The 27,984-nt window shown below is 36.0% G+C and overlaps 1 protein-coding gene and 1 long non-coding RNA gene across 5 annotated transcripts; both read left to right on the top strand.

Moving 5' to 3' along the window:
- The first annotated feature begins 232 nt into the window (after positions 1–232).
- Positions 233–9,033, top strand: LOC133864497 (uncharacterized). Of its 2 annotated transcripts, none has more exons than XR_009899518.1 (6): positions 233–616; positions 1,245–1,358; positions 1,445–1,493; positions 1,782–1,980; positions 2,882–2,978; positions 8,554–9,033. It is a non-coding gene; the product is annotated as an uncharacterized LOC133864497 (long non-coding RNA). The 2 variants fall into 2 exon arrangements; XR_009899519.1 differs by having other exon boundaries at positions 235–468.
- Positions 9,034–15,210: 6,177 nt separating this feature from the next.
- LOC133864495 (transcription factor bHLH87) lies at positions 15,211–19,032 on the top strand. Of its 3 annotated transcripts, none has more exons than XM_062300846.1 (4): positions 15,211–15,263; positions 15,372–15,470; positions 17,638–17,703; positions 17,783–19,032. In XM_062300846.1, exon 4 carries the CDS (start codon positions 17,823–17,825, stop codon positions 18,936–18,938), a length of 1,116 nt encoding a protein of 371 aa, XP_062156830.1. In that variant the 5' UTR covers positions 15,211–15,263; positions 15,372–15,470; positions 17,638–17,703; positions 17,783–17,822; the 3' UTR covers positions 18,939–19,032. The 3 variants fall into 3 exon arrangements, with proteins under 3 accessions (XP_062156830.1, XP_062156829.1, XP_062156831.1); XM_062300845.1 differs by having other exon boundaries at positions 17,577–17,703; XM_062300847.1 differs by lacking the exons at positions 15,211–15,263; positions 15,372–15,470 and adding an exon at positions 17,356–17,407 and having other exon boundaries at positions 17,577–17,703.
- Positions 19,033–27,984: the final 8,952 nt, after the last annotated feature.

Genomic DNA, 27,984 nt, shown 5'->3' with positions numbered 1-27,984 from the left:
ATTGGTGGGCAGAAAACAAGGGTTTTTGTTTTCTGCCCTTGCCTGATAGAAGGGGCTCTCTGTTGAAGATGCTAAGAACACTCACTATGAGTTCTTTAAATTTGATATTTCTTTAAATTTTTAACAAAATACACAAAAATTACCATTTAATAATCTCTCGATCAAAAATTAAATTTAACATATGTCATAATCTCTAACGCTTCGAGCTTTGATTGAGCTCGAATAAGCCAAACTTGTTAGTTGTTACCCAATTCAATATACAATTTTCTCTCAGTTTATTCATGAAATCGTATATTCTAGAAATGCATCCATACATTCATCCTTTATATTTTGCGAATCCAGAAACTTCGTTACACATTGTCCTGCCTTTACTCTAGAAGGGCATGAGTTTTGGGGAGTAGTGAAATCGTGCTCCTGCCCTTTCACAATTGCAACGATGTCTAAACCTTGGCCGAGGATATCGGGGAGGTAATCTGAGTTTTGTCACAGTTGTCTTGTTATCTCAAATCTCATTATTCGCACAAAATTTCTATGCGGCCAAACGCTGTGTATTACTACAAGGATATGCATCCGCTAAATGTACGAAAGTTTGGAGCAGGCCCTCGGAGACCACACTGTAACTTCCTCAATGTCTCGAACTTCGCAATCTTCTGCACTGATAAACAATGCCAAATGTAAAACGAAAAAAAATCATGTTCATGCATACAGAATAGAGCGATGTTTTCTAAATGACTCGTTGTTTTGTGTTCAGTAAAAGACTTGACCCATTTGAGTGGTAGGGGTTTCAGTCACACATGGCTTACACCCCTTTGCCTTCTGACTCTGGTGTATTTGAGCTTATTGTACTTCCAATTGCAAAGGCTTGCATTTTCTTTTTGGGTTCTTTGCTTTCTGAATTTTGATTATTTGCAGCTTATGATTGCGGTTTTGGTTTTTAATTGTGGCATTTTTTTTTTTTTTTTGATATTTTCTTGACTTTTGGCTATCTGGGTTTTGATAATTACCTGTTATTTGATCCCAATCTAGTTCCGAGTATTTTCTTTTACACATTTTTGGGTATATTGCTTTCTGGGTTTTGACTAATCGACTTTAGGATGCGGTTTTTAACTATAGTTGTGGGTTTTGCTTTTAATATATAGTGGCTTCATGGGAATTGTTTAGACTATTTTGTATCATGTTTATGTTGATCACGAGGATATAAATTTATTGGATTACCATAAATTGATCTTTGTTTTCTGGGGCAGCTTGTATTTTCGGATGCTATAATTTGATTGATGCTATACAGCGAGGAGAGAAACTAATGGAGCCTGTAAGCCAGCTCTAGAATCTAATTTCATCACATTACTGCAAGCAAGAAAGTGGGTTGTCACTTAATTACTTTTTGATAGATTTTGTAAAACATAGTATTCAATAATAACCTCAACCAAATATTCTTATTTTGTAGGTATTGTAGTTTCAGTGGTATCAAGTTGCATAATGTTACGGATACTCAGGTTGGTTTAAATATTATTCTCTCGTGCTTTTGGGAGAAATTGCTGCATGTAGTTCCTCTGTACTCTTAATTGCTTTTGTGGTGCATGGAAACCTTGTAGAATTATTTTAGCTTATGGTCAGTCCACCAACGTAACTCTGGACTGGGTTGTAACCCAGAAGACTGTATTGGCAACTTGGCCTTACTTTGCATACTACTTAATAAAAGAACTCAGAAACATGGAGAAAGGCATCTTTTTTCTTTATTGTTTTCTATTGGTGATTTTCTAAATTTCCCTTTTTATTTTAAGGAGAAAGCTGGGGGTGTTTGGGGTTGAGGCAGATAGCGCATGAAAATCTGTGAGGTGAAGACAAAGGGTAGGTTGTTATGCTTGACGTAAATTGGTCAATGGGTACTTATCTACAGAGTAATATACATGCTGGAATTGATCATCCTGCTTTTGAAGGCGTTTTGACCAAATCAACCTGATTAAGCTTGCTGGTTACCTGGTACTTAGCTCTGAATTCTTTTGCTTATTGAAGAGGTCTCTGAAAACTGTTTATTAATTAAAAGAAAACCTGTATGTTTGATCAATAAATCATATCTTACCTCCGCCTTTTGGGTCCCTTATGCTAATGGCTCAAGGGTTTGTTATCAGACAAGTTCATTGGTGGGTTTTCCTGAGAGCCCTTTTAGCCATAAATTTTAGTCACTGCTTCTATTGAATTCATATGATCTTATTTTTTCAAAACCTAGCATTAAGGGCATTACGACGATATACGAGAGGAATGAAGACAAACTCGTGATTGGTATGGAGGGGAAGATCTGTTTATGATATAGTTCAAGAAAGAGTCGTCACATTTCCTTACTTCTTCGTTCTTTCTAATTCATTCACTTCAAGGCTGGTTCTGAACGCTGCATAACATCATCTTCAACCAACCTCCACTGTACGGACCTTTCGGTGCGGCCACTAAAGAATTGCTTATACACTAAACAGCTGCTTACATACACTTACTAAAAGACTGACTTTCATTCATGGGTCTGTGGCCGGAGCTGATAAACCAGCTATGGTCTGGAATGGAAAATGCCATATCATGGCCACTAGATTCTAGACAAAAGTTCAATGTGACACTTAATGGTAAAAGTCAAGCTAGGACTCATTCTTAAAGTTCATCATACCTACATAAGAATAATTACATCAACTGTGTTTACACCTTTAATTATTCTGTCATTAGGCTTCATTGCTGCGTCCTGTTTTATGCTTATATTATTGAAAATAAGAAATTGCAGGGGCATTGCTTTAAATTGATCAGTTTTGAGTAAAATGTTTTGATGGGAAGCATTTACGTCATGAGTGCTTGTTGGGAGCACCTTTCCAGGGCTAATGTCTATACATCCATGTCCATACAGGTTACATATTACGTGATACAGGAACAACAGGGATGTACAAGAGCACCAGATGACTACGTTTCTTTTGTTGGCCTCCTTGCAGATCCACACTATTTTGGTACTGTGTATTTATAGCTCTTTTCAATGATTGTAATGTTTTCTTGTCTTCTCTATCTCTCTCTCTAGTTGAGAAAAATTCATTACTGGTAGTACTTTTTTTCTGTTTTCTATATGATATTCCTTGCAATTATCTCTTACTTTATCTTTTTCAGCTTCATACTCTTCTAATGTTCATAGTTTGTTATCATTATGGTATATTTATAGAACATATTTAGGCATATGTCATTGTCGTTGCTCTTTTTAGTTTCTGTTGCAATGAGCATTATTTTGTTAATAAAAGTAAGCATAACCGGAAGTAACATATGGAATAAACCAAAAGGACAACAAAATAAAGATGATGCAGTAACTGAGTAAGAACTTTGTCTGATTCTGCTCTGACCAGCATAGATTATGTAAATTGGGAAACAGGAAAGAAATTGTGACTGCAAGGTTTTCACCAACAATAAATTACTATTTCTTGCTAAAATTCATATGGGCATTCTTTCAGACAGACAACAGAAGTGCACATTCCTTTAACTAATAAGCATTTTGGGCACCATTAAATGTAATTTATTTTTAGAATCTTCAAGTGTGGTAACTTATACCAGCGTATGTTTTGCCACTTGAATAACCAAGAGAACTACCAAATGAGCTTATCTATGGAATCTCTGGCTTGCAACTTTCTCCTAATCTTATATGCTACAAAGAACTTTTATAGGGTAGAATTAGATTATGAATTTTCTATTCACAAACTTATGACTAGTCTCCATGGTTCCAATAGTTATACATAGTTGTTATGCTTGTGATGCTTTCTGATTGTAAATATCTCCAAAAACCTGAAGTGTAAAGAGAGTTTATTGTTTTGTTTGTTGATTTTTTTTAACCTTATAAGGATGCAAGGTGTAGGTATATCATATCTTGAGAAGAAAAAGGTTTGTGTCTTTCTAAGCAGTGTTGGGGTTGTAGTGGAACGAAACAGAAGAAAATAATCAAGGATAAAGAACAAACATACACTAAAAGAACACAAGAATTTGCGTTTCACCAAAACTTTGAGCTATGACTACAAAGTTGCTGCAGTTTTCAATATATAGAGAAAAAAAAATACAGTTTACAATGATCACTCTCTCACACTCTACAATAAGTAGTTTAGTTTATGATGAATTTATAGTGTGCTGGCTGCCCTATTCAACTACTACTAGGATTAGGGCTACAGACCTGTAGGTCAAATGACAAAATTGCCCTCTATAAAATTCCCATAAACTCACCTGAACAGTCGCGTGAGAATTGTGCAGAGTTTTTGTCTGCTACTTTGCCGCACACTAGGTCCAACAACTGTCAAGCAAGACTTGAGCGAGGTTTCTATCTCCCTCTTGCTTGAGAAACCGTCGAGCGAGACTTGCGTGAAGTTTCTGTCTGCTGCTTTCTCGAGTGACCATCGAGCGAGGGTCGAGTGAGGTTTGTGCCCGGACCTCCTGCAGACTCCACATAGATCAGGCTCAACAAACCCATCAATCTCCCACTTGAAGACTAATCTCCACGGTACTAAACTCCATACTTATCCATAACACAACGAGTAATGCAGCAACTCTTTCCTCTGTCCTCAACCTTGAAGACCAACTGAAGCTTCAACTTCATCTTCTCAATTGACACCGGAGTGTTCCATGACCAATTAAATGACTTGCCAATTGAACATCAATTTGGTTAAGTCATAACAGATGCTTAGTCAACATTTTTGGGGTATTTTAAAAATTAATTCTGGGATGATTCCAAAGCCTGATGTCTTTGGTTTCCAATTCATCAAACGGTGTGCAATTTGGAGTTTTCTAGAAGAAATTATGGCAATTTTAGATCGACGCCTCTTTGAGGACTAGGTTTAATGTGCTATGTTTGAAATCTTCCTTTTTGAGATCTTTGTTAGATTGGGATGTAGCTTATGGTCCTAATGTTCCCCCTCAAATCTTGTAGATTTTGTGAACTTTTTATATTTCCAACACCATTAGGGTGTTCGGGCCTATTCTGTTAATAATTTTATATATATATAAAGTTATCTGGGCTGGTAGAATAGAGCAAATTTAGAGGTTCTCTTGCTTTTAATTATGTCTTTTGGTTTCCCCATTGTGTCTTTTCATTATTTTTTTGAGTGTTTTTATAGTTCCGAAGTACTATCGGTTGTATCTAGTCAAGAGTCATTGTTTTATATTAAATATTTTTGTCGATATAAAAAAAAATTTCATAGAAAGTGCAAACTTTAATTACCTATGCTTGGAGGGTTGTTCCAAGTTAGTCTATTTAAACCCCATGTCATGAATACAAGGATATCGAGTGTCTCACTTTGAATTAGAATTAGCCTTTGGCTTTTGAGAAGAAGGATTTCTTTTTGTTTACTCTTGTAAGTGTCGTCAGCTGGGACAGCCTAACCCAATGGATTTGAGGAACCTATCTGAGACGTTTGTCAGCTGGGTCATCAGCTAGGTGTTATGAAGCCTTTGTTAATAAGCTAATGATATGCTTAAAATCCTAGAGGCGTCCTGAAGAGACTACTTAAGCATCCTGACGCTGCTCGAAAACCTGCATGCATTCAAAGAGTTTTTCACATGCAAAGTTAGGTTTTTCATTCTTTTCTTTATATAAGGATGTCAATGGTCGATTGGAAACTAAGCCTAATCCATCAAAGAGTTTGATATTGAGAGCTTAGCTTCATTCCATTGTGAGCCAAGAGAATTCTTTGATAATAGCTTATGTTGTCTAAATCTCTTGGAGTGTTCATTCAAACCGCACATTTCATTCATCAACCTTTTGAAGTCTATTTGTTGGTCGGGAAAGAATCCAAGAAGGAAGATTGCCCAGTGAGGAGCTGGAGCTGCTGCGGCACGAAGCAAGTGGTGGTGCTTGTTTGCGTACAGAATTCTAAGTTATAAATGGTTGTAAGTGTACTTTGCTTGTACTTTGAATCTTTCTTAATGGATTGGTTTCCTGGCTTTGGCTGTCCCGGAGTGGTTTTACCTTTGATATGTTATTCAAAGGGTTTCCACTTCGTCAACAATTCTTTGTGTTGATTGTGGTTAAAGCTTTATACTTTGTGGTTTGGATTTATTTTACTGCTGCAGATTTTGTCTTAAATTTATTGCATATTTGTGTTTTTGTGTGCCTTGGGGTCAAACCTTGTGACTTTCAGTTGGTATCAGTGCGAGATTCACTCAGTTTAAATTAAACCTCTTGAGTGTGATCCTTGACCCTTGTTGGTAATGACTCAGTCACAGTCCATGAATGTACTTCCTTACTTTGATGGGAATAATTATGTTTATTGGAAGGTTCGCATGAGAGCCTTCCTTAAGTCTTTGGACCAGCTTGTTTGGACAAGCATTGAGAAAGGTTGGAAATGACCTGACGCGCCTATGGAGCAATAGTCCAAAGATGAGATTAATGAGTATAATTGGAATAGCAAAGGCTTGAATGCTATTTTCATGGCTGTGTCTCTTGAGGAATTCAAACGAATTTCTCTTTGTGAGATTGCTAAAGATGTATGGGAAATCCTAGAGGTTACCCATCAAGGTACCAAGGCTGTGAAGAAATCCAAACTTCAGATGTTGACATCTAAGTTTGAAGAGATTAGAATGAAGGATGATGAGACATTCGAAGAGTTCTATGCTCAGTTGAATGATATCGTCAATTCAAGTTTTAATCTTAGGAAAAAGATTCTTGACAACAAGATTGTTAGGAAAATCATAAGGTCTTTACCTGAGAGGTTTAGACCCAAAGTGATTGCCATAGAGGAAAGCAAGTATTTGGACTCTTTGATAGTTGAAGAGCTCGTTGGATTTCTTCAAACTTATGAGTTGTCCTTGCCTCAACCAATGAAGAAAAATTTGGCTTTGAATACTCTAGGAAGAAAATGGTAGACTCTTCTGATGAGGACTCTACAAACTCTGAGGAAATAGCCATGATAAGAATGCATGAGGCATTCAATGCTTTGAGTGTTCGAGATATGGGCATGTTAGGATGGATTGTCCTAATTTTAAGCATTCCCAGGGCAAGCTATGAATGCTACCTTGAGTGATAAGTTAGAGTCTAATGACTCTAATGAGCATGAGGAGAAGAAAGGTAGCTTCATGGCTTTCACTGCCTCTGTAAAGGGTGTGCCGATGGTGTTAGTAATTGTGGGCCCCCTGTGCTTGTTGAGACTTGTGATGAGGAATCACAAGATGAGTTGGATGAGAAGATTCCAAGAGGCCTATAATCAACTTTTTAAGGAATGTGCTAAGATAAAGAAATAGAACAAGCTTACCCTTAGAAAGTTGAATGAGGTTGAGTTGGAAAAGGGATCTTTGAGTGCTAAATTGGTTGATTTACATGCTTTGATTGATTCATTGAAAACTGAGAATTGCATGCTTGTTGATAAGGTTAAATCATTAAAGGATGAACTTGTTTTTTCTAAGTCTCAATTGCCAACTTCTTCTAGTTAGAAACTTGCAAGTAGTTTGAGTTCTCAAACACCCTTAAATGACAAATGTGGGCTGGGCTTGGCTTTGATAAGGCGCCTATACTTCAAAAACTCCACTTGTCAACAAAGGGATGGTCAATTTTGTGCCACCTACTTGTGATTAGAAATCAGGCCCTAGTGGTATTGATTAGGGGAAGGGTATTAGTGTTCTTATTGAGTCTAAGTCTGAGGGTGTGAACCCTCATAGGAGACAACCTTCACAAAGGTTTGTCCCTATTTCTACCATTGTGATAGAGTGGGTCATATCCTACCTTAGTGTTACATGCTTAGGTTTAGGGAGCCTAAGAGAGAGATTACCCCTTAGAGGACTGATTTTAAGACACTTGTCTATATGATGAGAGATGTTGTGTCAAGGTTAGACAAGTTAGAAGGCCATGGGATTGTTCTTAGAAAGAGAAGAAATAGGTTTAAGAAAGGGGAGATCACTCAACCATTGAGGGGGAGTGATAAGAGACCTACCTAGATTAGGTGGTCCTTTGGCATGCCAAGTTTGAGGTTCATGCATTCACATGCAACTTAGGACATGCATCTTTTATTTTTATTGCATGCATCATTTTTTATTTTTTATTTTTTATTCTTTATTACTTTTGCATTGCATTTTTTCTTGGTGTGTCGCATAAGTATTCATTTTTTTTAATTAAAAAAATATGAAGAGAAGACAATTCTTGTTCAAATGACTTTTCAAAGTATCTCAATTTCTATTTGTACTTCATGGGTTGAGACACTCACCAAAATCATGGTGTACCTTTTGCATGGAAATTGTGTTTATCTTGAGCACACTTAGTTCACAAGCTTTTAGAGAGACATCTTGCGATGGTTTTAGCAAGACAACGTATTGGAGTATTATGTGGAGAGGATGTCGGCATCGGTATATCATTAGTTATCTTGTGCATGAGATATGATGGATGACGGTTTATAGGTTTCTGTGTAGTATTGAATTAGATATGGGGGTACAGAATATGCGGCTTAAATCTTTCAAAACATCAGATAGGAATGCATTACTATTTTGAATTTAGAATGCATTTCTCATGCGGCTGCAATTTTGATCATGAAATCATCCTCTGAATGCTAATTTTTGTACTTATCTTTTCAGATTATCTCACTATGGAGGAGAATGCTCCTGAAAAAGAGATTTTACCAGTGATTAACGTTCCTCCTAACTCTCCCTCCCTCTTGGGTTATTTTAGATATTAGTATTCAATGTAATCTTCTTGCATGTTCAAACTTTTAAAACTACAGTGTTGGTGGAACTTTTGTGTCAATTTTCATGAAACATCCCATGATTGAACTGATATTGTGCCCCTATATACTTTTGTTGTCACCTCATCCTGTAGGTGTTCATCATTGGAAGAGTAAAGCAGGTAAAGAAGGGCTGAAGCCATTATAAGAAAATGTGGATGGAGCCTTTTTTGTGCATGATTTTGACAGAACAATGGTTTGGTTAATGAAACACCTTACCAAAATATTATGAGCATAAGATGTGGTTTATTAAGAGATTAACGATCTCGGATTTACGGACTTGTTTTTTAAAAGCTTTATTTGAGTGGATATCTGCTGCTGCCTTTCTCCATATTTGTTGGGATTTTCTTGTATATTTCTTGTGTATATATTTTGGTACCGATCAAACGCATAAAATAAAGTTTGAAACGACGCCTTGTAACCAAAGGCATGGAAAAAAACAGGTCGATGCTAATCGGACCCAATTATTAAACGGGTTGGCCGCTTTATGTTTCCAACTTGATCCAATTGAACCCATCCCATCCCAATCCGCAATTGTTCAAAGAAAAATTGCCATTTCATTTGAATCTATTTATAATAAGATAGAATAGGAAGAGTTTTTGACCCTTCAACTCGAATCTAATCCCATTGCTAAACCAATCGGGCACAAGTTGGATGTTGAATAGACAGGATCCGATGCCAATTTTGTCAGCACTATGACTCTAAGTCATGTGATCACGTGGGCCTGGTGACTGATGCACGTGCGGGTCAGCATCATATTCTTGGAAGCCAGCTTGGGAATTCTAGGAATTTTGTATATATTATTATTATTTTACTTTGTTTTGGTCGGGATTCTAGGATTATACAAAGTTCTAGAAAATGAGAGGCTCATTCCATGGGCCTTTGGCCCTATTTGAATTGCTGGCACCCGAAGTGATAGAGATGGACTTCATGGGCCGCGCGACAAGACGTCGACGGTGGTGGCCACCGGTCACATCCCTCTGGTGTGTGCCGACATGCCGCTTGACATCTCTAGTAGGAGCCGCAAACAGCCGGTGAAGGGTGTGTCAAATAGGCCAGGGAATAGTAGAGCTGGCAATGGGGCATGTTTTTGTAGGATAATACCGACAACTTGGCCATGTTGAATTTAATGTGATTACTTGGGCATTCAATGCCGCTCCACGGATCTCCATTACACGTGAAACGTCTTCTATTTTGTTTTTGTTGAATTTAATGTTGTATATTATATATAATGTCACATTATTTAAATTTTTTTTTTTAAAAAAAAATTATTGAACTCTTTTGATTTATCGCTGTTTTTGTAATTATCTCTTAAACTTCAAAAACTCTCAATTTGGTGTATTAATCTTTCAATTTCTTTTTCAATTTCATTATTCCGTTAGAATTTTCAGTTAAATCTTGTTAAAATTCTCAATATATATATATATATATATATATTTCAAAGATTTAGGCGTAGGTATTTTTGTAAATTTCGTTATATATTGACCGATGCCTAAATCCCTGTAAATTTTTTCTTTGAATTTTTTTTTTTCCTAAAAAAATGAGGGATACTTTGAAAATTTTGGCATCCATTTGTTAGGTTTTAAGGGAAAATTCTAATGGATGGGTGGAACTGGAAAAAACTGAAAGATTGATACACTATATTGAGAGGTTTTTTAAGTTTAGGAGAGTAATTGAAAATGTGATAAAAGTTCAGGAAGGTTAAGTAAAGTCTCCCTAAAAATTTAGATGACGTGGCAATATATTTACCATATGGTCATATATAAACTATTAGATCTATGAAATCTAATACGACCGTAAAACAATAGTCCAAATGTGTTGAATTTCCATAATCCGATAATAATGGAGTCAAAGTTGTGTGGGTGCATGATGTTGGTTTTAATTAATATTCATTGGATATATGGATAACTTATTAATAAAAAGAAGGATTTATTTGACTTAGATGCTGTAAAAAAAAAATTACGATATATTTGTTGTAATTTTTTTAAAGGTCTAAATTTATTTTACTCGATCTCTCTTTTTAAAAATATTAAAAATTAGGGGGCTCACTTCACTAGGATTTTTTTTTTTTTTTTTGACATGTCCACACAAAAGGAGAAAGGAGGATTCGAACTAGTGACCTCCGCTTCATAAGGCGTGGTCTCCAATCGATTGAACTACCTCTTAAAGACCACTTTTGTTTGAAGGTTGATAACCATCAACCATTCATTGAATCATTGGGACATACAACATTAGCAAATCCAGGCATGTGCATGTATTGCGTCTCAATCAACAAATTGGGTGTTGACTATTTTCCTCAAAAACCACTAGTAATATATTTTCTTAAATTAAATCCAATTGTAATAAAAATAGGGTGTCAAACATATAAAAAATATTATCATATTATAAAAGATCTCTACAGATAATTATGAAAGATATAGACGTATTGCCTTAATTTGGAGCCATTATAGTATACCACCATGAAATTAAGAATTTTTTTTAAAAGCATATATTTATATATATATATATAAATAAAATAAAAAGGAAAAAAAATCCATCGGAGCATCTGCATGATACAGACGATTGGAGTTGTAGAGGATAATGTTTTCGGGACTTTGAAATGAGATGGTCCCATACTCCAGATAGAGCTCCAGCAATCTCATTTCCCATGTGGGAGAATGCTATCGCATCAGTTGATCCGCCAATCGTGGAGGGCCACATAAACACAGGAGCGTTGAGTTCACGTGTCCGCCGCAATAATAGAAGAAGGGAGCCGTGGGCCCTACGTTTGTTGAGTTTTAGCCTTTAGGGACCACAAGCGGCTGCTGAGCCGAGCCGAAAGGAATTTGCGTTACGTTTTGTTTGTAGAAGAAAGTCCGAAATAACGCGGGAGGGAGCAGAGGGCGTTCATTGAGGTTTCTTCGACATTCTAGAGAGAAACAGAGAGAGAGAGAGAGAGAGAGAGAGTAATGGACCACTTCATCAACACAACGGCACGAGAGTGGGGCCCACCAGATAATATATATAGGGGTGGAGAAGGAAATAAGTTCCTCTTTTTATTTGGATGAGAAGAGGACCGATTAGGTGTAGGGGTTGTTTAGATATTTATTGAGGTTATAAAAATTATTAAAAAATAATAATAAAATAAGAAAGTACAGAAAAATTCATCCAACTTGGTAAAATCTCCATTAATTTTTTCTTAATTCGAGTAAATTAAAAAAAAAAAAACTAATAAAGGATGTATCCCTTTGAATCCTATTCCCTGTACTCGATTACGTACAATATTTGTACACATTTTATATAATAAAGTTGACGTAAAAATTATATTCAATTTTTTTTTACAAAGTGTGTGATATTGTGTACTAATTTTCATATCAACTTTATTGTACAAAGTGTATATAAATATTGTGCAGAAAATATTACTATTTCTTTTCTCCATCCATTGGAACATACTTTGATTGTATATCTCAATTTTTTTTTTTTTTTTTAAAAAAAAAAAAAAATGAAAATGTGGGAATTTAGATGAAAGAGGATTAGAGGAAGCTAGAGGAAGTTCATGAGAAAGGGAGGGACAAAATTTTATTTCTTATATTTTCCCTTTTATTTTTATTTTTTTTTTCCCTTCGATCTCCAAATTCCTCTATCTTAATTAAACACACAAATGGTGAATTCACTTTATAGAATATGTACTTAATTGGCTAAAGTAGGGACTAATTCGACTCCCTCAATTTGTTGATATATAATATGGAGGGCTGATTGGTGTAAAACAATTGTGTAACTATTGTGCAGTTTTGTAGATACATGGGGTAAGACCGAGGGTTATCTCACTTCATCCGGGGTTGGCTCTATGCTTCCTGAAAACCTACTAACCTGCAAACCCAGGGCTTACCTGATAACTGCGGGTTGTCTCCCATATTTGTTTTCTCTGTAGGGTTGTCTTCCTGGATTAACCTTAAGATTTTCTCCCATGCTTGTTTTTTTTGCAAGGTTGTCTCCCTAGATTTGCCTTAGGGTTTTCTCCAATGCATGTTTTTTCTGCAGGGTTGTATCTAAAGTTTTCTCCCATGCTTATTTTCTCTGCAGGGTTGTATCCAGGGTTTTTTCCCATGCTTATTTTCTCTGCAAGGTTGTCTCCTTATATTTGCCTTAGGGTTTTTTTTTCTCATCCTTGTTTTTATTAAGGTTGTCTCCCTGCCTTGTTTTCTATGTAGGGTTGTCTCACTAAATTAGCTTTAAAGTTTTCTCCATTTCTTGTTCTTTGCACTTACGCAATTATGAAAGGCTATATACTACCATGTTAATAAAAGTAAGCACTTTTATTTATTATTTATCTCGACAAAACATTCCAGCACTAGTCTCAGAAAAGACTAAGTTTTGACTTCTAATAATAAAGCATTCAACAGATACTACTTATCTTGTTCGAACTTTTGTCATTTCTCGCAAAAACAATGATCATAAATTTTTACAATCCCTAGAATTACGAAGGGCATGTATTTGAATTGAAAGTCACAAAATAAGACAATAAATTGGTAAAATTGTTAACTGCTACTAACAATGATGAAAGGAAGAACGTAAACCTATATTGCACGGCCGGTGAAAACCACCATTGACTTTTCTGCGCATGGGGACCATTTCAAGTCCCTGCATCATCTTGAGTAGTCTCACTTCTTTTAGCATCTTTTGAACGCGCGCGCGTGTTCATCATCATGATAGATTATTATTATTTTGTGTGTGTGTGTGTGTATATGAGAAACAAATAATTGTTCCCATAGACAGCGCCAAACTGTTGGGACAGTTTTCGGTACATTGCAAATTGACGTTCTTCGATGTTCTTCACGCTTCCCAGGAATACTACAAAACGTACAGCTATAATTAAGAGACATTTTTGGGGGTCTCGCTCCGAAGCTTAAATTAGCTTATGACATAAAAGTATGTTGAATGCATAAAATAATCAGTCTGTCGTTTATACTTGGAGTATGAGCCTATTTACAGGAAAAGAGGTGGAGTCAAACCTGAATTGGGTTTACATCTCCTACTCAAATTAAGAGTTCCTGATCTTTGATTTAGTTTGAGAATCCTATCCTCATTCAACTGATAGTTGGACCTTTGACTCTTCAAAGAGTCCTTATTAGACCTGAATTGGGATTACTATCCCAATTCAACTTGCAATAGGATTGCTTAACAATATGCATAGGCCATAGTAAGAGAAGAAGGAAAGTTTTCTTAAGACAATGTTATGAAGAAAGAATTTTAAGAGTTTCCTTATATCGTCAATGAAATAATTTCATGTAAATTTTTTTAAAGAAGCCGTTTTTACCTATAGTCGAACATGGATAAAAGATTTTCTTAAGTTCCGTTTTATGAAGAAATTAATTTGGAGTTTCTTTTTTGATGTTGAACTCAATGTTTTCAAAGACAGTTTTTCTAAGAATAGTTTAAGGATATTTTTATGTTGAATTAAGTGTTTTTAAAGAAAATATTTATACCCAACCGGTTTTAATTTGGTTGTGAATATGACTTAATTAGTGAACTTTTTCTATAATTTGTTTTGTTTTCATGTTTTCAGGTCTCCAGGTCTCGATGAAACACATAGAGGAGGCCGAATGAAACTCATTAGATGGGGGATTTCATTTCATATGTCATGTTATGTTGTAAATTAACTTATTTTCAATTAGTGCCCAAGGGCATAAGGGAGAAATTTTTTTAGACACTTTTATCTTGCCATGTTTAGACCTTTAAGTTCTCCAATTTATGTTTAATTAATAAAAGCTGTTTATGTTAACTCGTGCATTTAATGCGTTGTTCAGTGTTCTATTGTTCCTACTTATGACATTTGCGCCTTTGAAGCTTCTCAGTTAACAAAATTCTAACCCTTAAGGGTTGGGGGTGATATAGAATCACAATTTAGAGGAAGACTTTTTCCTCTCTATTACTCAATGAACCAAAATTCATGTTTTAATTTGGAATAACGATAGCACTATATATGTTTCCAAAATAAATTGTATGATTATGTGAAATCATAACTAATATTCAATCAAACCCAAATTCGAGCTTGCCTGCTTCCCACATTAATGTGTCTGGAATCGAAGCATTCTCAAAAACTCTCATTTTCTTTTGCTCTTTAGTGATTAAGAATGAAAAAGACTCCACTTCTTGACTTTTATTTTTCCCCTTTCCCTTAATTACCACATCGAATAGGGAAAAAAGAAAGAACCCAAGTTAATTAGAGCTTTCGAGGATTCTTATATATTGATGATCATTGGGCACATTATGTGTTGGCAGTTCTAGGCTATATATATTCCAATTTGAAGGTCCTAATTGACAACTTGATTCAAACTTGAAAGGAATAGGGTCAAATTTGGTGACAAATGGCCCATCATTGAGTCAACCCACCAAGGGAATTTTGATGAATCCCCTCTCCTTAGCAAGTTGTCTCTACCACATCCAGTTTGTTCACATTATTTGGGTTTTCATTTCATTTCTATAGAATATATACGTTCTTTCTGTCTTTCATTTTTAATCAATTTTGCCAGCGAAGAAACGAAACAGAAAAAGAAAATGGGGTTTCAAGCTTACTACTTCAAGGTAAATGAAAGCCACTTAATTTGTTGTTATTCTCTCTCTCTCTTTATGGCTTTTCAATGATTTCTCTTAAGAAATCTAAGTTTTACTTTTATATATCCTCATCTGCAGCCAGGGAAGGTGAAGAAAAAAAATGAGAGTTGACAATAAGATGTTAAGCAACTGCCATGGGAACCCATTCACTGAGTTGTAATCATGGGGCGCATGTGGGTAGGTCTCAGAACCCAGCTGATACCCCCCTCTCTCTCTCTCTCTCGGTATAATAAAGTGAAAAAAAAATGGAAAAAATGGTTTCGAAGAGACAAAATTCTGTTATCAACTTGCTTTTGCTATCTTCTTCTCTGTCTGCCTTTGCTCGCCTGGCAATATCTTTTATGCTCAAACCTCCCCACTACCAGTTTTATGTTCAAAAATCAAAATGGCAATCCTAAATAATGATATATATATATATATATATATACCTGCAGATCCTTTTTCTGGTTTTCATGTTTTCTATGTTATAATTGTTTTATTAATTTCTGATTTGTGTGGTAAAATACTAAAATGTAGGATCTCACTGTCATCCACAATTAATGGTTCATATTTAATCTATCTAGCTATAATGTAGTTGAGGAAGTTTAAGCATTAATTGGGCCCGTCATATTGTAGGAACTGACGTAGTTAGATTGTTTTTGTAATTTCTTGGATGGGTGATCCAAATGTCATTGCTTTATCAGATGTAAATAGGCTGTGACAATTACAGGCATATATTGCATATAAATTGATGTTTTCTTTTTGGCCATCTATACTTTTTTGAAGTGAAAGATTTGACAGGCATGGTTCTAGTACCGCACCAATTGCATATATATATATATATATATATAGAGGAGAGAAATGATAAAATTTCAATTCTTACATAATTATTTTACAACCCCAAAACACATGGGTGAGATTCACATGTGTTTTGATTGTGGAATAATTGTGCAGTATGAGTTGTGCACCAATCAATCCCTTATACCTTAAATACCAGGCAAATAATTTCCTATTAACGGTAACTTTTTCTACACAAAAATTATAACTTTTCGGACAAAATATATCTAAAACTTTGAATCCCATCAGTTTTCTTCTCCATACTATCTACCAACTGTAACTTGTTTAAGACATGTTGATATGTTTTGATTATAATCTAATTAAAGACCGTCTATTATAAGTAAGAGCAGTGCTACTCTTATTACCCATTTTATACTAGTTGATATATTATGTTTTAAATAATTTTTTATGTCAGTTACTTAATAAAAATAAAACGGAAGCTACTTAAAATACATGTGTGAGTCGGCCTGAATTAAATAGTAATTTATCATATTAAATACTTTTTTTTAAAAAAAAAAATAAAAAACAAAAGAAAAAAGAAAAGTTACTTAAAACACAAAATATCAACTAATATAAATTGAGTGTAATAAATGACTAAATGAGTGTAAATAGCTGTAGCATTACTCTATACAGAAATTAATACCTCCTTGGGAATTCTTGTCCTTCAATATATGAAGCTTTAAACCCATCACATCCCATGGACGGTTATAAAAAAGAAGGGAGATCTTTTCGAAAGAGAGTTGTACCATGTAAATCTTCACCAAGTAAAAGTACTGTAGTAGAAAGTGAGGCAGTAAAGGTTATGATTAAAACTATGATTAAAGGAAATCCTTTTAGGAAGAAAGTGGTACTGTTAAAAGATGCTTTCATTCTCACTGCAGTTCTGCTGAAACTTTACAGTGCGCATGGAATATATAGCATAAGCAACAAAAGGAGGTCAGAGCTTTCCCCCACTAAAAGAATACATTAATCAATATATATATACTAAACAATTAAACTACATAAGATTTAAAATGCTTCTTTGAAATCTCATGCTCCCCATCTGCAAAAATATACTCTTACACCCCCACCAAACTGACCAAAAAGCCTTATCTTTTTCAAACCCATTATACTTCTTTCAACTGTTGAACCTATATTTTATTGGGCTCCTCCTTTTCTCATACCATACATGTACAAGTACTGTAACCAATATTTGTTGCACTATAAAATTTGACGTTTTGTTCTTCACATCTATATAAGCATACCAATTAACAAAGCACTGTATCAATTATAGTACTACTTCTCCATGGCAGCTCAAGGTAAAAGAAATCTTCTTTTGTTATCTTTCTTTGAGTCAAGGAAACCCGTTTTGTGATATATATATATACACTTGTAATTCTCTTGTTTTTCTTTATTGGGATGCTTTTATTTTCATGTTTATTTGTTTGAGTTCTTGAAGCCGTTTCTTTGGGATTCTCTCTGTTAAAGGTGGACAAACTTTAGGTTCCAAGACTGATGTTTGCACTTGTTGTTCTGTTCCTCTGATCAGCGAGAAACGAAACAACTGATTTGCTGTGCTTAATTTGAATTCCAGCAGCTGAATCTGGATTAATTGGTATGTCCGATCTTAATTTTTATTCTTTACGAATTTCTCTGTATAGCGATGATATTTGACGTATATAATTAATTTACAGGTCTTGGAAAGACGTTTTTCATCATCTTATCTTTGTAACAATGGACGGTTTGGGTTGGGATGGCTCACAAGTTGTAACAAACGCACCATCCTTGTGGAGTAATCATCAGCAACATGTTGAAGAAACCTTTGTTTTGTCCAGCTCATCAAACGCCAGCGTTTTACATCCAATCGAGGAGCTGCAAAAGGGTCAAACATCTCATGTTTATGCAAATTCTGGAAGATTTGACTCCAACATCATGATCATGAACCCGTTGAGTAGCTTCATGGCTGATTTCAGCATGGCAAAACAATCACAAGAGGTCAACGGCTTACAAACTGGCAAGGCTCCGGTAACAACATGCTCTCTCGAGTCTCTGGATTGCTTGCTCTCGGCTGCCAATAGCAAATCAGACACGTCGGGGGAAGATGACGGGATTTCCATGATTTTCTCCAACTGTAGAAACTTATGGAACTTCGGTTCTGGCGGCAGCGCAGTTTCATCAGGAGAATCCGAGACAGTGTCTCAAAGTTCCTCGGATCTTTATGTCAACCACGGGAAATTTCAAGTATCCAACACTGTTTCTACGAAGAGAAACAATGTTCAAGCTGATCATTATGGTACTACAGAAGGTGGTTTTAAAATCATTTCTGAGAATCCGCCAAAACAGAAGAAACCCAGATCAGAGAAGAGTCCGAGGACATCCAACATCAACTTCCAACAGTCCAATTCATCGGTGTCCTCTTCCATGGAGGAGCCCGATCCAGAGGCCATTGCACAGATGAAGGAGATGATTTATCGGGCGGCGGCTTTCAGACCAGTGAACTTAGCTTTGGAGGTGGCGGAGAAGCCGAGGAGGAAGAATGTGAGAATATCAATGGATCCACAAACTGTGGCTGCAAGGCAAAGGAGGGAGAGGATTAGTGAGAGAATTAGGGTTTTGCAGAGGCTGGTTCCTGGTGGGAGCAAGATGGACACTGCATCAATGCTTGATGAGGCTGCAAACTACCTCAAGTTTCTCAAGTCACAAGTCAAAGCACTAGAAAATCTTGGCCACAAACTTGACTCAATCAATTGTCCCCCTACAGACTTGGCTTTTTCTTTCAACCCATCTTTTCCCATGCAAATCCATTTCCCACTCCAAAACCCTAACAATATCCACCATTCACCCAATTGAAAAAAAATTGAGTAAATTCTGTTTAGTAGACTCTTATACAATTGAGATTAAGTGACAGCGATTGATTAGCAAGGGCTTTGTAAGAAAAAAATCAATAGTTGATTTTCACTGCATCATTCTAGTAATAGGATATTTGTATAACAGTTTACTAAATAGTATTTTTCTTAAAAGAAAATTATATTCAGACTTAAGAAACTTTAACCAAAGGCCCCTAATCATATTCATCATCATTTCAGAAGCAATGATTAACATCCAAATCCCTTTTTCTAGCTAAAAGCACTGATAATCTAATCTGCATGTGACCCATATCACAATTTTCAATATTATTATATCCATGTGATATAGAGTTCAAAACTCTTAATGTCTTTTTTTCTTCTAATTATCACTATCATGCATGAGACCCACCACCCGAAGAGAGTTGTTTGGCTGCGCTATTTTCAGTAGTAGTTTTGCTGCTTCCAGAATATGTCATTATGTTTTGTTCTATGAGGGGAGATGATTGTAGTGGAAGTGACATTATAAGGGTGGGGGCATAGCTGAGCTATTCGTGACCCTTTTCTGCGCAGAAAGGCTTAGCAATTATAGCACTTATGATTAAGATGAAGGGCAAGAAAGTGATTTGTCATGACTTTGTTATTATATAGTTGTTTAATGTGATCTATGTAGTTAAATCTCACTTTCTTGTTTATCTTTATGGTTTTTTAATACGTAATTTGTTCGCTAACCAATGCAAGAGACATTCTCTTAATACTTGTGAGCCCCAGCAGTGGTCCTGTCTCCTTGATTCAACCCAAAGCGTGCCCTTGAAAATCACCACAACCTCATTGCTTAGCACGTGTTTATGCTTCTTTTTTGGCAGGCCGCATAAAAATTCTTCTCTCCATTTAAAAATTCCAAAATCCATGGGTTATGCAACTAATCATATTATAATAAACGTGAAGATGATTTTGGTTTTTCCTTTTATATATATATATAGATAGGTTCACTTAATTAGTCTTCTAAGACCAAAAATCTCACTGCCTAGCACATGTTTACGCAGATGGAACGTACTGTAATTTTTTCAACGGTTTAAATTTAATTTTAAAACTAAAAAATTTTATCCATTCCAAGAGCATGCGTTTTAGATATTGCATGTTTATCGTGACCACAAACACCCAAATGGTGATGTTGGACTCATATATAGGCTTAAATATATAGCGTCTTGTTTGGCATTGTCTTTAAGGTTTAGAAAAAGTTGGTTTTGATAATTGGATCAAAGAGGTTGTTGTGGTTGGTGTTGTTTGCTAAATTTAGACTTTCTGTTGTTAAAAAGCTTAGCTTTTCTTCTTGTATTTCTAGTTCCACAAAAGCTCTCAAGATAACCGATTTGCGTGTGTTGGAATATCTTACACATTCATAATTTGTAGGCTTTCACAAGTGGGAAAGATTTGACATTGTTATACAGTTGCGATGTACTTAGCTGTTGTTTGCTGAGGACAGCTACGCTTTCTCAATTATAGGACAAGTCATCTTCTTAACTGTACAGATTGCAGGTGTCTTGTTTTGGTTGCTTACAGCTAGCAGCAACTGTCATCACGTCGCTTCTACCATTGCACTTGATCAATTTTCTTCTTTCTTTTTTTTTTTTTTGGTAGAGGCAAAGTATGGTAATTAAGGGAAGACCTTACATTTTACGAGCCATTAATTGGATGAGCCCAGCCCACTCAAGATATCCGAAACGGTTGGCTGTAATGTTCGATCTTGTTTAACGCTAATATCCTCCGAGCCGCGCTCCCACAGAATGAATTTGAGAGGAATGGACTCGTAATTGTGTCAGGAGTCACAATGTTTAACATCACTCGCGAATAAGATTTAAACATGGTATACAATTAGCGGTTTTAAGTTTAGTATAAGATTGAATGATGCTTAGGACCACTTTTTTATTTCGATTTTATCCTGATAATGAAAGAGTGTTTCTTCACAGTAAATGGAAATGTGGGGACCAACCTGGGTCACCAGGTGTTGGACTAGGTCGGATTGCTAGTAATAGACGGTATGCATGCTTTAAACGATTTATAATTGTTTGATGTTTCTGCCTACTAAAACCGTATGGCAGTGATGTTCTTATATAGCAATAAAGGAGTTAATCCTTCAGATCAACTAGAACTAGTCTAACATTTGAATTTGGATATATTAATCTTTATCAGATGATAAAGATTTATCTAGTCTAATACGCTCCCTCAAACTCGACGTAGGTAGCCTGACGTTTAGGTTGGAAGTAAGTAGAAGAAACTGGCTAGCAGGAAGGGGCAATTTGTTAGGACATCTGCAATCTAATTTTTTTCAAAGATGAACCGAACATTTAACAACTTATCTACAACTTGATCTCGTATAAAATGGTAGTCTATCTCAATGTGTTTTGTACGCGCATGATAGATTGGATTGAAAGTGAGATAGGTAGTATCTATGTTATCACAAAATAAAGTCGGTGCACATTGAAGTGAGACCCGAAGTTCATTTGAAAGAGTGAATCCAAATCAGTTTTGTAGAGGCATTTGCGAGGGCTTTGTACTCCGATTCTGTACTAGAACGTGACACAGTGGGCTGTTTTTTGGAACTCCAAGATATCGGATTTTTATCCAAAAAGACACAATACCCATATGTTGATTTACGGTCATCCGGGCAGCCAGCCCAATCTAAATCCGAGAAGGCTACTAGTTGATGAGATGAGAGTTTGTGGATGCATAGAGTGTAATCAATAGTAGCCTTCAAGTAACGCAGGATGGGTTTAATAGCAGTTCAGTGAAATACTCTTCGATTTTGCATAAATTGAGATACCTTGTTGACAGCAAAAGCTATGCCTGGCCACCCCTAGCCTATTGGGGTGGCCCCGTGCCACCCCTGGCCACCTCTGGGGGTGGCCCGATGGCCACCCCCAGGCCACTGCAGGTGGCTGCGCGCCACACCCTTGCTCTTCTGTTTTTTTTTTTTTTTGAATTTTCATTTTTTTTAAAAAAATAACTTTATTTATTTATTTTTTTAATAAATTTATATTTTTTTATTAAGATAGACATGTGTCTCCTTTTTATTGGTTTGACGTAGCGCCGACGTGACATTTAATAGAATCTGTGAAAAATTTTAACGAAATTTAACATTAGAGATCGATTTGTAATTATTGTTTACCACAAGGACCTCCCATGAACTTTTTATACTATACGGAGTGAAAAATAATTATAGCATACCACAGGGACCAGTGGTGCAATTATCCCTTAACATAGATCAACACAAAAATTTGAATCCCATTAGCTTTGTAGATGAAGAGATATGAGTCAACCTTGGAGCTCTTGAAATTCAGTTTTGTAATCCGAGCACTTAGCCTTGAAAACCATGCTCTTGGTGCCTGTTTTAGGCCATACAAGACTTTGTGCAACTTGCAAACACCTATAGGATATGAAGGATGTTGAAATCTAGGAGGTTGTTCCATATATACAGTTCCTTGGAGGCCGCCATGGAGAAATGCATTGCTTACATCAACTTGATGGATAGACCAATCTGTAGAAACAGAAAGAGAGAGCACTGTTCTAATGGTTATAGGCTTGATTACAGGACTATATGTTTATGAAAAATCAATTATGGGTTGTTGATGGAATCTTTTGGCTACTAAACGAGCCTTGTAGCCATGTCAAAAAAAAAAAAAAAAAAAAAAAAAAATACTAAACGAGCCTTGTAGCGCTCAATAGATCCATCAACCTTCCTCTTTATGCGAAAAACCCATTTGCACTCAACTATGTCATGGAGGAAGAAGGGGATACAAGGGACCAAGCGCCGTTTTTGAGTAGAGCATCAAACTCTTGATTCATTGCCTCTTGCCATGTTGCATGCTTGCTTGCTTGCTTGAGTGTAGCAAGTTGGCTCAATTTCTTGACTTTGAAGCAGGGCCGTGAGGGCTTGATGAGGTGAATATCTGATTCAACCATCTGTAAATTTGGTAGGTTTGAAAATCTGATTCTGGGATTGGGTTATCATGTCATGCACTCTTGAAGGAGGAGGTTGTTCTAAAGGAACTAAGGCATGACTAGGTGAAGTGTCGATTGGTACAGCGGATGAGGAAGTGGTTGGAGAGTTGAAGGGAATTAGAGGTTGAGGTGAGTAATTTGGTAAAGTATGGTGGTAATTTTCTGGAGGGGAGCTGCATGTGTCATTGATATGATTGGTTGATGGTATGATAAGGGGAACAGAGACAGCAGAAGGAATGAGAGGAGTTGGTGATCGGATGGTAACAGATTTTGAAAAAGGAAAAATTTGTTCATTGAAGACCACATGCCGAGCAATGTAAACCCTTCCAGAAGGAATGTGAAGACACTTATATCCTAGGTGATTCTTGCTATAACCAACGAAGACACAAGATTGAGAGCAGAAGGCAAGTTTGGTGGAATTGTAAGGACGAACGAATGGCCAACATTCACAGCCAAAGATTTTCAAAAGCTTATAGTTAAGTGAAATGTTGAATAAGGTTTCAAAGGAAGATTTATGTTTTGTTACTTTGGATGGGAGTCGATTAATTAGACAAACTGCAGTCTCAAAAGCCGAATCCCAAAAGGAGAGTGGTACATTAGTAGTGGCAAGGAGTGTGAGGCCTGTTTCAACAATATGTCGATGCTTTCTTTTGACAGACCACATTTGATGGTAAGTATGTGGACAACTTAGATGATAGGAAACTCCCATAGCTGTGAGGGAGGTTTGAAGAGGGCGAAACTCACCCCCTTTGTCACTTTGGACAGATAATATTTCCGTTCCAAAATATGTTTCAACAAGTAGTTTGAAACGGAGAAAAGTGGCAAGAACATTAGATTTTAGTTGTAGAGGATAGAAACAAATATATTTACTAAAATCATCCACAATACTTAGATAAAATCGATTATTGTTTATAGACTTGAGTGGAGCTGGGCCCCATACATCAATGAAAAGTAATTGCAAAGGACGACTGGAAATAGAAGGACTTAAACTGAAATGAAGATGATAACTTTTGCCCTGTTGACATGAAGAACAAAAGGAATTGAACTTGGAGGGGACTACGGACAGTTTATTGAACTTGATAACTTGACTGACAATTGGAGATGCTGGATGGCCTAACCGGTGATGTCATTGATCCAAGGAGACTTTCTCACCAATGAGGGCAGCAAGAGACTTGAACAAATGATCATGAAAGGAGGGCCATGGGTAGAGATTGAATCCACCTGGGCCTTTGAGGAGCAGCTGGCGGGTTTGGAGGTCCTTGACACAGAAAAAAGTGGGATGAAGTTGTTACTGCGTTGGCTGGTGGAAAAACTACGGTTGAATCAAGGATAATATTGGCCTTGACACTGAGCAGTGGAGATAGACAAATCAATCGATGATTTGTGTTACTCTAAATGCATCTCATAGGAGAGCATAAAACCGTAGAGTTCGTTGAGAGAGATGGAGTCTTGGCAGGTGGTCCAAGAGGTGACAAGATGATCATATTTTGGATAAAGACCTGTAAGGATGTTGGAGACAAGTTCCGATGCTTCAATGGCTTTTCCAACAGCAACTAAAAGGTAAGAGAATCCCTGCTCTTTTTGATAGTAAGCTGAGATTGAGAGTGCTCCTTTCTTCAAGGTAGCAACTTGCTATTTGAGCTGCACGATCCGAGATTGTGACTAAGCGGAGAACATGGTCTCCAAGGTGAGCTAGACTTCCCGAGAAGTGAAAAGACCGATAATATGTGGTAAGGCTTCAACTGAGAGGGTGGAGATGATGGCACTGAAGATCATTTTGTCTTGATGATACCATGACTGATATTCCGGATTGGAAAGTAGGAGACCGAAAGTGGGATCGGGAAGAAGTTGGGGTAGTCGTGGATGAGTTCCATCGACATAGCTGCAGAAATTTTGTCCATCAAGGAACGAAACCATAAGAAATTGCCATAAGATGTAGTTATCTTGGTTGAGCTTTTCAAAAACATGATGATGCAGGATTTGAAGTGCTATTGGGTTTGTAGAAGAATTGGTAGGAGGTGGGTTTGAAACAGGAGGCATTGTTTGGGTAAAATCAGTTTCGGAGATGGGAGTGGCCATAGACGTTTGTCGTGATAGGCTCTGATACCATAAACGATTTATAATTGTTTGATGTTTCTGCCTACTAAAACCGTATGTAAGTGATGTTCTTATATAGCAATAAAGGAGTTAGTCCTTTAGTAGGACTGTACAAGAGTGAAGCTGATCACAGAAATAACAGAGTAGAAACCTAAAGCTATACAACTTGCTTATAGATAACTGTCAAGATAATGTAAATCAACTAGAACTAGTCTAACATTTGAATCTGGATAGATTAATCTTTATCAGATTAGTGTAACGCCTCGCCTTTTACAAAAAGGCGTAAGTGAAATTTTTTGAATTTCTACATGACATTATTACATCATCAGAGTTAAGACTTGACAGTGGAATATATTTTTCTTTTAGAACTTATGAATTTACAACATAACACATTGAACTAACTGAAATACTTCTAGACATTTATTATGAGTTATTTAATTTCTTTATACTAATTACTTCAAAACATGTGTCGTCAGAGACACATAAGAATACATAGAAAACCTATTAAATACAAATATTTCTAAACATGTTACATACCAAAAGAATACAAACTTTAATAATTACAAAGAAATATAATCAACTACATTAACATTAGCTCTAAATCTTTAATACTAACATAATCCAATCCTTCATCTTTATAACCTGCACCAATGAATATGTGATTGCAAATACTTCCACAATCTTATATTGAGTTAACTGTCTCCAATAATATGATGCTTATAAATTTATTTAGAAAAGAAAAACATAATGTAATATAACTTCATGTCTATATGTATATGCAATTTATGGCCTATGGTAGCTAGTCATAGTCATAGATTGATTATATATATACACACAAAGCAATGCTATAGTGACAGTTTAGAATGCACATTCTTCATTATTATCTTTCACTCATCTCGTTGCAGTCCTTTACGGTTAACGGCTTTCTCGAGCCTTAGCCCCTCACAGCTTACTGGTTTTTGTTGGTAGCCTAAACATTCTAGGGTCGTATTTATTACTTCGTTCATGGGACTTATACCCACAAGTGGCTTTGCCAGCTTTATTGCATATATTCATTAATTAAAAAATAAAATATGCAAATTCACATGCACAAACAAATAAATAAATCCATAACCATGACATTATGAAAAACTGGTATCACTCAGTAAGTATTTTATACTTGCAACGCATTTTATATATATATATATATTCAAATAGGTATAATTATCTTTTTGAAAAATCATTCATATTTATAATCACGAGTTTTAAGAAACTCAATGATGACCATGATTTTAATTAAAAGTACCCATTGTAATAAACATGGGTCTTAATTGAACTTAACATAATATGTTAAAAGCTCACAAATGAATTTCTAACCACAAACACCCATGTATTCTTCATAGCTTAATCCGGTTAACACAACAAACCTCTAAAACAATATTAATTGGAACCTAAAGACTTCAAAGGCAATAACACTGAACCGGCCAAAATGACAATTCAAAACAGGAAACACACGGCCAGATCCTTCACCAAAACTCAGTGACCGAATAGCTCAAAGAACCACGAAACAAAACACCCATTCAGTTGAAACACTGCACACACAAAATCTGTCAAAAACCATCAACATCCCAAATTCACAACACCCAACACAATCAGCCAGCCCTTCAACTGAAATAGAAAATCATCCCTTAGTCTCCACTCAAAATCTCTACAATTAACACATAACCACAACTGGTTTAACAAAAAGATGCTCAATATCACAACCAGCTAACAAGGATCATCCAAACCCACAAAAATCAAGAACTCCTTTGGTTAGCTCAATTGAAACAGGGGATCATCAAGTAAACACAAGAAATCAATTTTTAAAAACACATGGATTCAACCCAGAAATCATCAATTCAAAATACCCAATTAAATCTACAATAACCTAATAAATCACAAGAAAAAAAATACCTTAAAAATCTTCTCAGAGAAACTACCGGAAATCACCTCTAATTTCGCCGAAAATCGCACCCCTAAACTGCTGGAGATCGTCTATGGTTCGCTGGAGGTCGGTTCATGGAGGATCGGGTCCTCCATTTTCACGATCGACCCATCTCTCTCCCGGGTCTACACAGGCCCCACAACGATGGCCACCGAAAAGATCCACCCCGACCCAGTTCTCCGGTCATCCTCCCACAGGTCTCTGATCTCGGGTCCTCTCAAGTCCCACGGATTTCTCTTGGATTCTTCTCTCGGTGTTTCTCAATCTCTCTATCTCTCAGTCTCTCCTCTCATCTCACCCTCTGGTTCTCACTCTGCTACTCGAACAGAAAGAAGATAAAAGAGTAATAAAGAAGAAGAAGAGGGGTGTGCGAGTTTGTCTGAAGAGAGACGCTTACTTATATAAGCGTGAGAAAGCTTGGGCTGCAAGTTTGAGAGCTCTATGATGTAGGGGTGAGTCACAGGGACAATGATGACAGGGGACAGCCAGTTCGATGAGGTGAATGTTGCGCTGTTTAGTTAATTCGCAGATTTAATTAATCTGCAGATAGAATATTTACTTTTGGAGTATATACCATTTACTAAATTTATAATTTAAATCTGATTGAGATGTAGTTCGTTTTATTATTAATATTATAATCTTAATAATATTATTATACCGATAATATTATTGTACCAAATAATATTATGTCAACAATAAATATTATAATATATACCAAATAATATTGTATCAAATAATATTATACACAGTAAATATTACACAATAATATTATATCAATTAGTTCACTGAATATTTCAGTCTGTCTATTTAATCAACAATATTATTAAATTAGAGTTTATCATACTAATTGATATTTAATTTCATAAATATCCATAAATATCAAAGTCATTTTATTTAGTCATAAATTCTAATTTAAGACATTATATTTTGAGGTTTAAAATTTGGGGCGCTACAATTAGGGCACCAGTGTTGTGCTACAAGTTCTTAGGGA

The sequence above is a fragment of the Alnus glutinosa genome, chromosome 3, assembly GCF_958979055.1.
Source record: "Alnus glutinosa chromosome 3, dhAlnGlut1.1, whole genome shotgun sequence".
Lineage (NCBI taxonomy): Eukaryota > Viridiplantae > Streptophyta > Magnoliopsida > Fagales > Betulaceae > Alnus > Alnus glutinosa.
Note: the sequence above shows the minus strand (reverse complement) of the source record. Positions and strands in the feature narration are given on the sequence as shown.

Coding starts and splice junctions, on each gene's coding strand:
- LOC133864495 (XM_062300846.1), top strand. CDS start 17,823: ATGGACGGTTTGGGTTGGGATGGCTCACAAGTTGTAACAAACGCACCA.